The sequence below is a fragment of the Diadema antillarum genome, unplaced genomic scaffold (assembly GCF_040938485.1).
Source record: "Diadema antillarum isolate AM-2024a unplaced genomic scaffold, OU_Dant_1.0 seq00000687_RagTag, whole genome shotgun sequence".
Classification (NCBI taxonomy): domain Eukaryota; kingdom Metazoa; phylum Echinodermata; class Echinoidea; order Diadematoida; family Diadematidae; genus Diadema; species Diadema antillarum.
The window spans coordinates 1,065,731-1,081,556 of NW_027271592.1; the positions used below are offsets into that span (position 1 = coordinate 1,065,731).

The window sequence follows — 15,826 nt, forward strand, 5'->3', positions numbered from 1 at the left end:
CCATAGACAAAAGCTGTAAAATACGGAGTAGGATCGACACTATGTCACCGTAAATATGAACGATCGATGTGTGAAGCATGCGTGCATATCCATGTCATTCGTTTGCTCTTCATTTCACGAGGCTAGCATAGCTTCACTGTCTCGACTTGCTAGCTAGCTACTGCAGCTAGCAAGCCTTGCAAAGGCAGCAGCTGCAGAGAGGCTCTTGCAATGGACTCGCGTGCACACAGCGATCGGATCGGAGCGCGCTTGCCCGTTGCGCGCTGTGTGTGCAAGTCCATTGCTCTCTGTGTGCGTTTGCTGAAATTATAGCGAGCTGCCTTTTGCAAAAGGCTAGTACTGTGCATACAAGCATGGTACAAGAGACACACATGTTGCTGGTAATCCCTCCGGGCGAAACAACAGTGAGTGTAATTACCGTACGCACCGTACGTCTCGCTGTATGATCCCTCTGCTACACTTGTTGATGTTTTTCTTATTTTTCGTAATGAACCTTCCAGTCTGACATGCGTCAATATGCGAGACACCTTCTGCTATGTATGACAGCAAAGATCGTACTGTACACTCATGAGTACGATATGCATGACACATGTACCACGATTGAAAGGCGAAACAATAGCAAGTGAGTACCGAGACAAGTCTCGCATTTTGCGTCTTCCATATTTTGCCGATGTCCGATGAATACCGTTAAAAGAAAGTTTAAAAGGAAACGAAAAATAGAGCAAATACATGCTGCATTCTAGGGGAATTTTGAGCTGAAATAATATGTATGACACATGCAATATTTGCGTGGAAATTTTCGTGTTTTTTTTTTTTTTTTTTAAATTTTAGGTCCGAAAGTAGGGGTGCGTCTTATACACGGGTGCGTCTTATACACGGAAGTTTACGGTAATGATAATCAAGTCGTATGAAATAAACAAATTTGACTGCAATTTTGAAAATGATATCTGCTGCAACATTTGCTGCCAATCTCTGACAACACAAAATAGACTGATAAGCATAATCAAGCTTGTATATTATCTTGTAAAAGAAAAAGTAAATTCCATTGAAACTTAGAAAACATCGACACATCACCAAATTCATGCCTCAATTAGCTTCAACACATGAATGATGCCAAAATACACATCTGACATCAAATTTCATCAGATTTTTGACAAGTAGGACCTATTTTGTACATCTCCAGTTACTAAAAATATCAAGAGAACTTGAGCAATTGGCCAAGACCTTTGCTATTCGTTTCTACCTCCTCCAGAAAAGAAGAAGAAGAAGAAGAAGAAGAAGAAGAAGAAGAAGAAGAAGAAAACCAAATAACTGACCCCTGATAGCACATTCATACTTTAATTGAGAAAATCTTTTATCAAAAGGTTAGAGGTACTGTATGAAATCAGATTGTTCAAAATGGGTCTTGAACTTTCACCTTTGACCCTAGAGATTATACCCAAAAAATATTTCTACTCCATGGCAAAAATTGTCTGGGGCATATCAAACCCAACTTTCATTGGGTGAACGACCTCAGCAACACCTCCCAGGACAAATTATATTGCACAGAGCAGGGTATAGGATTGACTAGGGGGGGGGGGGGGGGGGGGGGGCAATCTTAGATGCCTAAGGCTACATCACTGCCCAGTGATGGAACAAAAACATGCAGTAATATGATTTGGAACACACCCGAAAATAAAAGCCCATGATAACCACGAAATGCTGAAATATTGTTTCTTTGCTTAAAATTGAATAAAGAACCCATGGCATATTTCAACTTAATTCAACATTCAACAAAATTTGCCTCTTTCAGAAAGCAGGGGGGTCAAATAATATTACTCTTAACATATTAACAAGTCAAGGGAATTTGTACTTTTCAAAGATGATGTAGAATTTGTAGTGTATTTTATAAGGAAAAATTGCAGAATTCTCTCTATATTCTTCTATCCTTCTCTGACATCAGAAACTAGTACATGTAGTTCTCATCCAGCAATGGAAGCATCAAAAGTTTGAAAATTCATAACTTTTCAACTCCTTGCCCCATTATCCTCAAACTGCTCTAATGTGTTCTACTTATATTGCTGCATTCGCTTAATTATATATTTATGTATCATTCCAATTTAAGGCTTTATTTATTGTCAGGATGCCAGACTAAATGTTTTGATCACACACTAAAATCATTGCCATTCTCATGTAAAATGTGCAATAATAATAATAATAATAATGACGACGACGACAATGACAACAACGACAATAATAATAATAATAATAATAATAATAATAATAATAATAATAATAATAATAATAATAATAATGATAATAATAATAATATGTTCATGGTAGAAATTTCAATATGCTCGTTGAGATATAGGTTAACACTTTGTCCACATTCGATATATCTTCTCACAGATGAAGCATAAAAGCTAAACAGGAGCTAAAGAAAACATGGAATCAATTTCTAGTCCCTTGCAGTGTATGATCAAGACCTGTGACTGTATTCATCTTTGCAATCCCCAACAATCAGAGGTTTATAATAATAATAAGAATAATATTAACGGTCTTATCTATCCAGGGTAGCCTCTTCAGTGTTGCACCACTGTTCTACCAGAGGGCCCTGCCATTATTATTACCCCAGCGTTGCTAGGTACCCATTTATACACCTGGGTAGAGAGGGACATGGTGGGTAAAACATTTTGTTCAAGGACGTAAGCACTGGGTAGGAATCGAACTCGGGTCCTCCCACTATGCCATAGTGTGTTATTCCTGGTTTGCGGCCAGGGAAGTAATGATTAAGGCCCCAGTTAGGATGTCGCAGACATGAAAGAAAGATACCCTCCTTAAAGGGATCGTATAGTTTTGGTTAAGACTTAACTTCAGGTTTTTATCATTTTGGTGGGAGATAGTGAGAAACCTCTTGTGAAATATGAAAAAGCATGTAATTCTATGAGGATTTCAACGTTTATTTGATGAAAATTGATTTTGAAATGGCTGAAATATCCAAAACAGAACGATCCTCATAAATTGTGGGACCCACATTTTATTACGGTCGTTTTGTTTTACTTTGTTTTTGGATGTTTCAGCTATTCCAAACCCGATTTTCATCAAATAAACTTTGAATTCCTCTTAAAATGATATGCTCTGTACTATTTCATAAGTGCTTTCTTGGTATCTCGCAAAAAAGTTAAAGCCCAATTTTCATTTCCACCAATACTGTATTATCCCTTTAACAGAAATCACCTAGCAACAAAGGACTGCATCAGGGTGGAAGCCTCTTCGTGTGTTTTCCAGACATTATGTCCACTTTTTGCTCACACTGAAAATGTCTCTCTTTTATCCTTTGCTCCTTACAGCTCCCATACCCTATCCTCTTTCTCCCTGACTCTTTTTTTTTTTTTTTTAATCAAACCTTACTTGTCATCATCTTCATGTGAGACGAACATTCATGCACAAACTGATGCACAAGAGATAACACAATTACATCAATAAAACAAGTCCGGCATTAGCAGTCCCCAACCAGGAGTTTCGCGAGTGCGTGTACATGCAACTCATCACAATGTCCATGCGCTGGTTGTGGCGTGAGCGATTTTCGACAGCATTTCAATCGCGACTGCTGTGGCTTCCGGTTCGGCAGTGAATCGAACTCTCCCTCCTCCTTGTCGGACAACGGTAGTTGGGAATTCCAGATGCATCAAGTGCTGAGAGCAAATGCGCTTGGCGGCGGCGGCGCTTCACCGTGTCATAATCATCCCTGGATAAACATTGCCACCCCGGGTTTGTGTATAAAAACTAGATCAGCGACATGCACGCTGAAAGCATGATTATATACACTAAATCTGCAAGTATAATAAAAGCTGCCCTTTAAAGCAGAATCCCAAAGTACATACAGAGACCACGACAGGCTCATATTCTTCCTGTGCTCTGTACATGTACACTGAAAGTATGATACTCCGCCATTAAATCTGCAAGTATAAAAACTAACCCTGCTCCTTTGTTCTGAACCCGAAGGTAGACATGTACAAAGAATGCAAGATTAGTTTACACTTTTCCTGCACAATACATGCATGATACATAATATATACACAACATAAATCTGCAAGTATGATAAAAACATGCTTGAACTTCATCCTGAAGCCAGTATCACAAAGAATACAAGACTAAGTACACAATATACTCCCTGGAGCATGATAGCAAAGTATAATTTACCTTCACAAAGTTTCGTGAAACCTGGGAAGGGCTATAAAAAAGCTCTAGAAGTACATGTACCGTTACCAGTACTGCATAATAAGACATTTTCACAAGCATGAAGCTTTCATGAATTTCGCAACGAGCCAAGATTCACGAAAGTAAAATGCACTCAAAAGTTTTCGTCTACACGATGCATTAAATGCCAGTGGCAGTTTGTGAAAGTTTCATGCCGCAATTAAAGGTACAGCTTACCACTGGGAGCAGTGATTTTAAAAATGTTCGAGTTATCACATTTTATGCATATGTGTAGGTCAGTTGTATCACAAAACATCCTACCATATAAAAGTTTTGCAATAAAACCTGAAATGTAAGGAGATATCACTATTTTTCTCATTAAACCGTAACTGTAGACGGTTTAGTCTACACACTTCTATTATAACTTTTGTTCACATTTTGCATATTCAACAATACTTAACATTGATTATCCTAATCAAAATTTTTACCTTGGTGGTTTCTATCCATAACTCACATTTTAGAAGTATTTTGAAGCACTAAAGTTGGGTTTTTGTTTCATCTGCAAATGATAACTAATGCCTTTAATGCAATTGATGCCAATTTGCAGAAGCTTCATGCCACGAATGTTTCTAGTTTTACAGAACTTTTTGGTAATTAAAGATGGTTTTCTTGACTCACCTTCACTAGTTGTGAATTCACCCACTTGCTAAATGTCTTCTTCTGTATGTCGCCTCTCTCATCTGTTAGAAAGAAAAGAAAAAATAGCAAGAACATTTAGACGATTTGTTGCCAATAACATGCTGCACAGTAAGGCTTGAGTACATTTCAATTTCTGCTACAGCTCAATTCAATTTTGAGACACTAACCGAACTCACAACTTTCAAGTTATATCTACAATAAATGTTACAGAGATTACCGGTATGAAGCTCTGTTCACTGTAGAATTGAGCTGAACATATGCAAAGTTATTCACAATCTGTTACAAATGACCATTACATGCACCTCCATAATGAATTCCACATTCTCTGTCACTTTTCTCAAGTCACTTGATACTGCATTGTGGATATATGGATACACTAGTTGCAATAGAACTTGCATTGGTTCATACAGGTGCTTTGCTCCGTTTACCTACAAAATCCTAAGCAAATACAGTTGAACCTCTCTTATCCGGCCTCCCTTTATCCGGATCTCTCTATTATACGGACGCAATCTCGCCGTGATTTTTTTAATAATTACGGGAGGAAAGGGGGGATTCCCAACTCCTTGAGATCTCCTACACAAACACAATGAACATATAGGACCTACTTGATACATTTTTAGGTAAATCATCCCAAGAATTTATAAAAGAAAATGATTTCATTCTTGCAAACACGAACCTCTATTTTGGGGTCTGTTACTGAGTGTAACAATGAAAAGGTTGCAGTATACACATTACTACATGTGGTACTACAATCGGCTACATCAGTACATGTGTATGTATATGTACATGTATAAAGCATTGAGTCTCCCATATCCGGCCAAATCCCTTATCCGGATGAGCCCCGGTCCCGACTTGTCCGGATACCAGAGGTTCAACTGTAGATCCTTGTCCTTTTTAATGCCAAATCCTCCTACACATGATATCACACCACACACCTCCACTGGTACACATGTTCCATTTGTCATGAGAATGATATGAAATCCAAAAAAAAAGAAAAGATTTTCTACTCCAAGAATTATGTTGTAAAAAAGAAAAAAAATGTGGTAAAACCAACATATGTGCAAACATCAAACCAACACATGTTCAAACATCACACCTACATGTTTAAAAATGCTCAATGCACAGTGCTCAGCAAATGTACGAAATACACATGTATCCATAGTCTAGATAGTAGACGAACCACCCTGGCATCCCAAATGTCGCCCAGTAGGGCATGCCGAGAAAAAAATAGAACCAAATTCCGATCACTGGGCAGCGAAGGACTTCAGCGCAAACACTGTGTCCACTTCTTCACGCTTGACCATCTGTTGGTCGTCAACGTCTCACATCGTCAGATTTTCGGTCGTAATTTGACTGCTTGCAGTTCTCACCTCAATGCCCTCAACTACAACAGCAACGAAAATCCCCTTAGAACTGTAAATCTGGGACTGGTGCGATGGCATTCATTAAAGGGATAATCACAGTTTTTTGAGGGGTGCCACAGTAATCCCCTTTTTCACCTCTGCCTTGCCTCACATAAAAGAAGCCAACTTTACACTAAACACAACGGAGGGCGAATGAAAGAAAGTCAGGAAAGGGGGGGGGGGATGCAGAGAGAGAAAGTTGCCAGGATAGAGGGCTAAAACTCAAAGTCTGGGGTTCAAAGGTTCCCCAAAGGTTCTCAAGGGTCTCCGGATGTTTTCTTGATCCAAAACTATGGAAAATATTTCTCAATCTGCATGCGTAACAAAACATGGGGGCTGAGTATGCAAGTGGTGTATCATACTAACAGTCGCTGCCCAAGGATCAACATTGTGCATTCTACCCCGGCAACCCTAGCTGTCTACATGATATGATTCCAAATAAAGAAAGAGGGTTGGTGGAATATACTATGTCCTGGCAAACTGCCATGCCTTCTAATCCTAAGGGGTCCGTTTCATGAAAGTCTTATGAGAGACTTCATACAATGGATTTGAAAGTCTCATATAGCCACATGCGAGCGACTTTGGCCATTCTGAAATTTATGTAAAGATTTTTATGTGATGACTTCATGAAATGGACCCCGCGGCAGTTAGAACTCCATCACAAATTTCTTATGGGGAAACATACATCTCCTGAAATCAACATGGTTTGTAAACAGCCAAACCAGAGCCCAGGAGAGACCAGCACACCGTTTGCAGCTGTCAGTTCAACCTTGCTTAACCGTGCCTTCAAAGACATCAGGGTGTTTGTTTCCCGGTGAAGAGCATTCAATTTCTAGCCATACCCAACCAAGAACGTTTCTACGATGAGCACATTCAAAAGCATCATCCACAGATATCAGCCCATGCTAAGACCTCCCCTGGGCTGTCTTGTCATAGTCTGCAGGATTCAACTTGGATTTCATTCAGAAGGAACCTCCTGTTTTGTGCCCCTGTTCAAAAAACAAGTTTCATTTTTCATTGATATTCCCCTTCCCTGCTCCCACTTTCAGTTTAAACTTGATATCACATGAATACCTTAAAAAGGTTTAACCAAAGAGCTTCAAACAGCATTAAAAATGTCGCACACACTACACAATCATATGATCAGCTCTTATTTGTTTATCTATTCATTTATTTATTGGTACAGTAAGAGCACCAGTCTAGCAGTCCTGAGGTCTCGGGTTTGAATTCTGATGGAATCCTATTTTCTTTACTCATTTTTCATTAATACCATTTATTTCATAAGAAATCATTAGTTATTTTACTCATTTATCCATCCATACATTTGTACTCATGATATCATGTAGTCATTTGTTCACTCATTAACTTATCTATCAATTCATGTTTATTCATTAAAAAAAAAATCAATTATGTGATTTTAGTCACTTTATAAAGTCATTCATTTATTAATTCACTCACACACTCACACACTCACTCACATATTCACACTAACACATTCACACTCATATACTCATTCATTCATTCATTCATTCATTCATTCATTCATTCATTCATTCATTCATTCAACTATTTCACCATAGTTTCCCAAAGCTTTGCTTGGTGTTCAAGAGTTCTATGAAAATAAACAAAGGTCATGGTTTCACTGAAAATCACTGAATATCAGCCTCTGAGGTCTGCGCAGCATAGATGAGAAATTCAAAGTGAGGATAGCCTCTTACAAGACAATGAAGTCTTCTAACAAGTTACAACTATTTTTTGTACTTGAGAGGCAAATCATGGACATTTCATTTAAAAATGAAGTGGAGATCCTATGTGCTAATAGTGCAGTTGTCTGTTTAATTTTCATTTGTGAACAAACCTCAGTTTTTCTAAGAGGTGTAAACAGGTTTCCTCTGCATCACACTTGTATTCATGATTACTCTAATCTTCTGAAGTTTACATTTGCAGTTTACTTATCGCTTTGGATTGTGTGTCCAAGCCATCAAATTGGTGACTTCATCTCCACGGGTTTCCAGTGGTTGCTGGACAATAATCATCATACAAACATTATCTGACTTTTCTAAAGTTCAATTCACGTATTACATCCACATTGCATGCATGTACAATGCTACCACTCCATCAGCCCCCCAAAACAGGGCTGCTAACTCTGCAGATCAAACAAGACAAAATAAAACAAAATACTAATACATGATATATCATATAGATTGAAGGCAAAAAAAAAAAAATCATACTGACACATGATACATTATATAGCTTAAAGACAAAAAAAAAATCATATTCTTATTCAAAATGGAAAAAAATGTTGTACAAATTAGCTTTGCTAAATCAGATTTCAGAAAAAAAGTCATCTCAAAAGCATACATTTTCTTATTACTGACATTCTACTAAATGTCTTTTTTTTTTTAAGAATACCAGTTGGCTGCTATATGAAATGATGCAATATTAGCTACAAATCAATGCCATCAGCAAAATATAGGCCTAAAGGATTCATTCAGTTTTCACACCATCAGCTTACTTTTTGGTGTGTTGTTATTGATGTGTTGTTGTTGTTGTTTTGTTTTTGTTTTTTTAGGGGGAGGGGGTAACAGGAGATATGAAGAGTTTGTTCGCAAAAACCGATAAGTCCATATTTGCCAAATGGAGATATTTGCGATTAAAGGTCAAGAAAAATAAAGAGAATAAAAGGACATTTTTTGCTTCTTTTGACCATAACTCCAAAAATATATCTTTATACAGGTGACCAATATATCCTTTAAAGGGTATTATTTTGTACTTTATGATAGAGACCGTACTTCAAAATCTTTAAAAATGGACTTATCGGTTTTTGCGAACAAACTCTTCATATATATATATTTTTTTTTTCAAAAATAGACATTGAAAAATAACAAAGCCAGTAAAACTTGCATGATGTTCCTTCGTGATGGCATGTCAAGTAGGGGGTTTCCTGGAAGTTAAGAGTACATGCTGTAGTGATACCTCTAACATTAAGTTTGTAAATTTTCTAAAAATCAAATTCCCAAGCAAGTGTAATATAAATGCCTCTAATGGGCCTGAAAATGTCACCCTGGTAGCACTATGATGCGAAAGTAGTGGATTCCAAGAGCGCATACCATACTTTAAAGGGATGGTACAGTGCTGGTTTAGATGGGGCTACAGGTTTTCTCCTTTTTTGTGTGTGTGTACAGGGTGTGTGTTTGTGAGATAATGAGAAACCTCTTACGTTCAATTCCTAGAGGAATTCAGCTTATTTGATGAAAATTGGTCTTGAAATGGTGGAGGTATCCAAAAAAGCAATACTACTAAAAAGCAGCAGGGCAGGACTTCTATTAGGATCTCTTTGTTTTTTTATACCTTGTTTTTGGATATCTCGGTCATTTTAAAAGCGATTTTCATCAAGTAAACTTTCAACTCCCCTTTTGAATAGAATTGTATGCTCTCTAACATTTCATAGAATGGTTTCTAAATATTTTGCAAAACGTTACAAAGCAGAATCCTCACCTCGACCAGTACTATACCATCCCATTAAGACCATGAGTTTCCCTGTAAATAACCCTGAACTTTGATAAATGCTAGGCTTTGAGATACTAAAATGCAGAAGAAGTGAGCAGGTCATGAAAGCATCTTACTATCTTAACATTCTCTCTCTCTCCTCTCTCTTTCTATCTCTTTCTCTATCTCTTCCTCTATATTTCTCTCTTTCTAACTCTCGCTCTCTCTTTCACACAAGGATTATTCACATAAGAATTGTTGCTTTTTGGATCTGTCCGCAAAAATATACATTTTTGCCACCATTCTTCCATGACAAAAAAAAAACACTCAGCTGAAAGAGGGGCATTTCAAAGTTCAGAGATATAAACATGATAGAAAAGTGGACCCATACACTCATCCCATACTTATTGCAAAAAGTTGGAACATGGGATTAGAAACAATTTCGTAAAGTGCTTTTCTTTTTCTTTTTCTTTTTCTTTTTCTTTTTCTTTTTCTTTTCATGCTGGCAATAGGAGATGCAGAAGGTAAGTAATTGCAAGGGCTTTGATATAAACAATGTAGAATAATTTTGGCAACTGTGTATGTCGAAAACACAAGAATTATGCATTTTTGCATCACTTTTCAAACATTGATTATTGTAAACCATCATTATAATTCATGTGTGTGTGTGTGTGTGTGTGAACAGGCCTTTCTCTCCGCCCTACTCGCCCATGATCAAAGTTCCATCATGGTATCTGTGCCAACACTACTCCTAACAGATAAGAAGGTACTAAAGTTATGCAACCAAGCTTCCCAAGATATGATGACAGATACCGCTATCTAACCTGGGCACAGATCAATGTTTATGGATGGGCACACTGACAGTAGACAAGCTTTAAAGAATTACCTACTCAAAATATACATCCAGGTTTCTGAACCCATCAAATTAGTTAGAATTTGTTCCACCACATGAATATAATTTGAACAAAACTTATTAGATGACAAAAGAATATTGAGAATTTTTTTCTGCATGATACTCATGATTAGACTGAAGGAATGTTGACCAAAAAAAAGTTTAGAATTAAGGGTGTTTTTAAAATGAAACAATGCTAATTTCATTTGTTCTTTCTTTTTCTTTTCTTTTCTTTAGTTGTTTGTTTTTTCTGAGGGGGGGGGGATAAATCTAACATAAATATTTCAACATGAAGACTCTGCTCACTCTGTTTAATTACACAAAAAAAAAATAAATCTTGATATGCTTGATCAAGCAACAACTTTTGCATTGTAGAAAAGAGCTCACAAACCTCCACTGGCAACACATAAACTCATGCCTTTCCTGCATGTTTGAATGGAACTTGTCTTTCTCTCTGGATGCAAGAGGAGGAGTTCAATGACCAACACAGAATTGCATGTTAGGGATCATGCCTATTCTTAGCTCAAAATCTTCCCAGACCTGTTTGCACTTCGGCTTTACCACTTCCTCCTCCCCCCCCCCCCTCCCAAATCTCTTTCTATCCCTCTCCATTACTCTCTTATTTTCCTCCATGCTTCTTCATCGTCACGGCAACTCAAGAGGGGACCAATAGTTTAATCAGTCAACTTCTCAAACACCATTGCCATTCACATTGTACCGGTAATGCGATTGAAGATTCCTCCAACCTCCCCCACCCCCACCTTTCAAAGCCAGGTGTAGTGGGGAGGCTGAAATATATATCGCAGTGGAGCAGATGTTGACATGACTTTGTTTGACATCACCTGGAGTGAAAAGGGAGCAACTCATGTGGGCTTTTTCAGGATTTTCAACGAGAAGTTAAAAGTCAGAATCTTTTCTCCTACAGTACAATGAAACTCCCTACATTGCTGATGACTGGATGTTTCTTGTGCAGAACACAGTGTATTTGCTCATCAACAGTCCACAGAGTAAAATAACTTAAAAAGATTAATTGCAGCTTTCTCAATCATATGGCAGTAACTTAAAGAACATCACAGACCATGACCGGGGAAATAACATTTTCAAAGTTAATTTGAAAAAAAAAAACGCAATCAGAAGTGGCTTATAAATATGTACATGTTCAAATTCTTGTGGGTTTTTTTAAAGTTTCTTTAGAGAATATGTTGAAAATTATGGATAATACTATAATTTGAAAAATGCACTCTTCAATTGTGTCATTTTCATAGAGCATTTGTCAACAACTTCAAAATATTAGCATGGTCTGACATCTAAGACTATCTTCACATCTCCTCAGATCACAGTATGAATGGGGAGTCCAGCTCAAATGATTTCTGATGCTTTCTCTCCCCCTCCTTCCTTCTCCCTCTGTCTAAATTTACTCTATTTCTTATATACTCCAGGGTGGCTTTGGCTGATACTGAAGTCTGCAGAATAAACATTAATCACTGCAACCCAGGAGGATATATATGAATACATGCATACCATCATTCAACTTAAAAAGACAATTCATTTATTTAAAACTTCGATGTCCACACTTATATGTAAGTGTGCAGAGCTCTTTCATTTGTAACATTCGAGAAACATATACACAACATGAAACCAGTGCACAGAAGTCAAATTATCATTATCTCTACACATGTCCCCTCAGAAACATGGCTATAGGCCTATACTTTTAAAGTGGAAATTTTCGTGGTGTGGAAATTTGCGCGAAAGCTATCGCGAAAATAAAATCACGCAATTATTTTTGCATGCCATACGTAGGTCCATGGTTCCAGCATGTAGTGTCTTAATTCTGCAGAATTCAAAACACAGTGAATTCGTCTTACCCAGCCGAGCACGAAAAATTACTCATAATGTGAAAATATCCACTTTTACAGAATTTAGCACAGATTCCTGTAGCATTCATTCAGAGCTGTCATCTTTCACACTGTATACAGTTGAACCTCTCGTATCCGGACAAGTCGAGACCGGGGCTCATCCGGATAAGGGATTTGGCCGGATACTGGAGACTCAATGCTTTATACATGTACATATACATACACATGTACTGATGTAGCCCATTGTAGTACCACATGTAGTAATGTGTATACTGCAACCTTTTCATTGTTACACTCAGTAACAGACCCCAAAATAGAGGTTTGTGTTTGCAAGAATGAAATCATTTTCTTCTATAAATTCTTGGGATGATTTACCTAAATAATTATTAAGAAATGTATCAAGTATATGTAATTCATTGTGTTTGTGTAGGAGATCTCAAGGAGTTGGGAATCCCCCTTTCCTCCCGTAATTATATTTAAAAAAAATCACGGCGAGATTGCGTCCGTATAATAGAGAGATCCGGATAAAGGGAGGCCGGATAAGAGAGGTTCAACTGTATATACATCGTCGCCTGCCATAAAAAGGCCGTAAGGCTTGGGGCTCAAAAAATCACACACACACACACACAAATGATGATTGTTTTATATGACAGAGCTTTCAAAACTCCATCAAATCATGTCATGAAAAAAAAAAAAAAACTTGATTTTTGGGTGAAATTTCATGCTAAGGCCCTTCTGCCGAGCAGGCGACGACACGTACCGTAAAGTTCCGTGTATAAGACGCACTATTTTTTCGTCGGAAAACGTTGAAAATCGGGGGTGCGTTGTATACACGGGTACAGTCGAATCACGGAAAAAAATCCGTCATGTACACCCAATTTTATAAGGCCAACTTGGGGCCATGTATGCCCATCGACGTTTGGAAGGTAAGCAATCACTAAAACTTACGGATAAAAGAGCGATCTTTCAATCTGGACACACACAAAAGCTGCAAATACGAGATAAACTTACATCGGCCTTGTGCAGTAACGATGTATCAATCTGGCCATAGACAACAGCTGTAACAGCACTGCTGTATGCTACCGATGTCAGTCTACCAAGCTACCAACAGCCAACCTAGTAGCTGGAATACGCGATGTAGGCCTACAGGTATCATTACTAAATTACCGATACCGTAAAACTTATCAATGTACTAGTATCAATATGGCCATAGACAAAAGCTGTAAAATATGGAGTAGGATCGACACTATGTCACCGTAAATATGAACGATGTGTGAAGCATGCATGCATGTCCATGTCGGTTGTTTGCTCTTCATTTCACGAGTGCGAGGCCAGCTAGGATAGCATAGCTTCACTGTAGCTAGCTAGCTAGCTAGCAAGCCTCATTTGGCAAAGGCAGCAGCTGCAGAGAGGCTTTTGCAATGGACTCGTGTGCACACAGCGATCGGATCGAAGCGCGCTTGATGGGGCGCGCTGTGTGTGCAAGTCCATTGCTCTCTGTGTGCGTGTGCTGAAATTATAGCGAGCTGCCTTTTGCAAAAGGCTAGCACTGTGCATACAAGCATGGTACAAGAGACACACATGTTACTGGTAACAGTGCATAGTGTAATTACCGTACGCACCGTACGTCTTGCCGTATGATCCCTCTGCTACACTTGTTGATGTTTTTCTTATTTTTCGTAATGAACCTTCCAGTCTGACATACGTCAATATGCGAGACACCCTCTGCTATGTATGGCAGCAAAGATCGTACTGTACACTCATGAGTACGATATGCATGACATATGTACCACGATTGAAAGGCGAAACAATAGCAAGTGAGTACCGAGACAAGTCTTGCATTTTGCGTCTTCCATATTTTGTTGATGTCCGATGAATACCGTTAAAAGAAAATATACAAGGAAACGAAAAATAGAGCAAATACATGCTGCATTCTAGGGAAATTTTGAGCTGAAATAATATGTATGACACACGCAATATTTGCGTGGACATTTTCTTTTTTTTTTTTTTTTTTTAATTTTAGGTCCGAAATTAGGGGTGCGTCTTATACACGGGTGCGTCTTATACACGGAACTTTACGGTACACACACATAGTACATCACACTCCACAAGACTCACAGACCAATCAAGGAGATACTGTACTTTAAATGAGTTCATCCATCTCGATATTAAAGCAATAACAAATCTCAAGTCAGGAAGGTTTCCACAATATAATCCTTCAGCCGGGACACAAAAACTTGTTAATCATTCAGAGAGCCTCCTGTAGAATCAGAGAGGCCCAACAGGTTTGTTTACGAGGTTGGTCTTATGGATTTTATCAATTTATACATGTCTAAACTTGATCTGAGAGCTGTAATGCCAATAAACAGTTTTAAAAACAGAGACTACTATACTCCTTATTTATGCTGGAACCAATCTTTTAATGTACGATTCATCTAGCATAAATGAATACATGTCCACTTGTACACAAAATATGTATACACCACCTGTCAATGGTACGATTGTACATTGAAGACATTAGGGCACAGCACTATCAAAATGCATATCATGTGAGATCAAAGATATTGGACCATTCATTAACTGCTGCAGAATACCCCCAATATCATTTTCATATCATTTTCACATCTGTCAGAATAAAGCTTGGAGCCACAGTGGTGGTCGAGACACACTAGCTACAGCTAGGTTGATGAACGACTTGCATAATTCCACGGCAGACACAAGCTGAATAGAGGAGTTGGGGCACTACCCACATCGTCCCAGATCTCAGCTGTGTTTGCACACAGGCAGCGGCTTTCGTCAAGATACCGAAATATCAGCGTGAAGAAGGATGCGTGCTAATCCTTTGCCTCACGTGTAATTCGATCAATTGCCATTAGCGGCAGTGTGCATAACCATTTGTAGAGAGAGAGACGCTTCACATTGCACCCGATAGAACACTACATTGCAATTTGCATCATACATAGAAAGGGTATTAACTGAAATGATTTGAAGCATGTAGAAACCAAAAGCATTCCACCATGCATTACATTGTATAATGCAGTGAGGAGATAAAGAATATTACAAGACAATAATCTTCTTGAATAGGTTACTGCTTGCATCATTTTGTTACAGTTTCAATTATTTTTTTTTTCACCTGATGTTCTGCTTCTTTGATACTTTAAATCGGCTCATTTTACTCATCAGATTTGCCAGTTTAGAGGGATCGTTTCTCTGATTCCTGACTCCCCAAAAAAACATCAAAGAGAATACGGGGGAGTGAGGTAAAAACAAGTCTGATGGTAGAAGATGAAAACACATGCACATCCCTC

General features: G+C 38.1%; 1 protein-coding gene across 1 annotated transcript in view; it reads right to left on the reverse strand.

Annotated features, from left to right (window-relative positions):
• The window catches only part of LOC139737247 (dystrophin-like), a 466,340-nt gene that overhangs the window by 330,329 nt on the left and 120,185 nt on the right, over positions 1–15,826 (reverse strand). Inside the window, exon 3 of the mRNA XM_071647923.1 lies at positions 4,858–4,919. Coding sequence (XP_071504024.1) covers positions 4,858–4,919 — 62 coding nt within the window. The remainder of the gene's footprint in view (positions 1–4,857; positions 4,920–15,826) is intronic.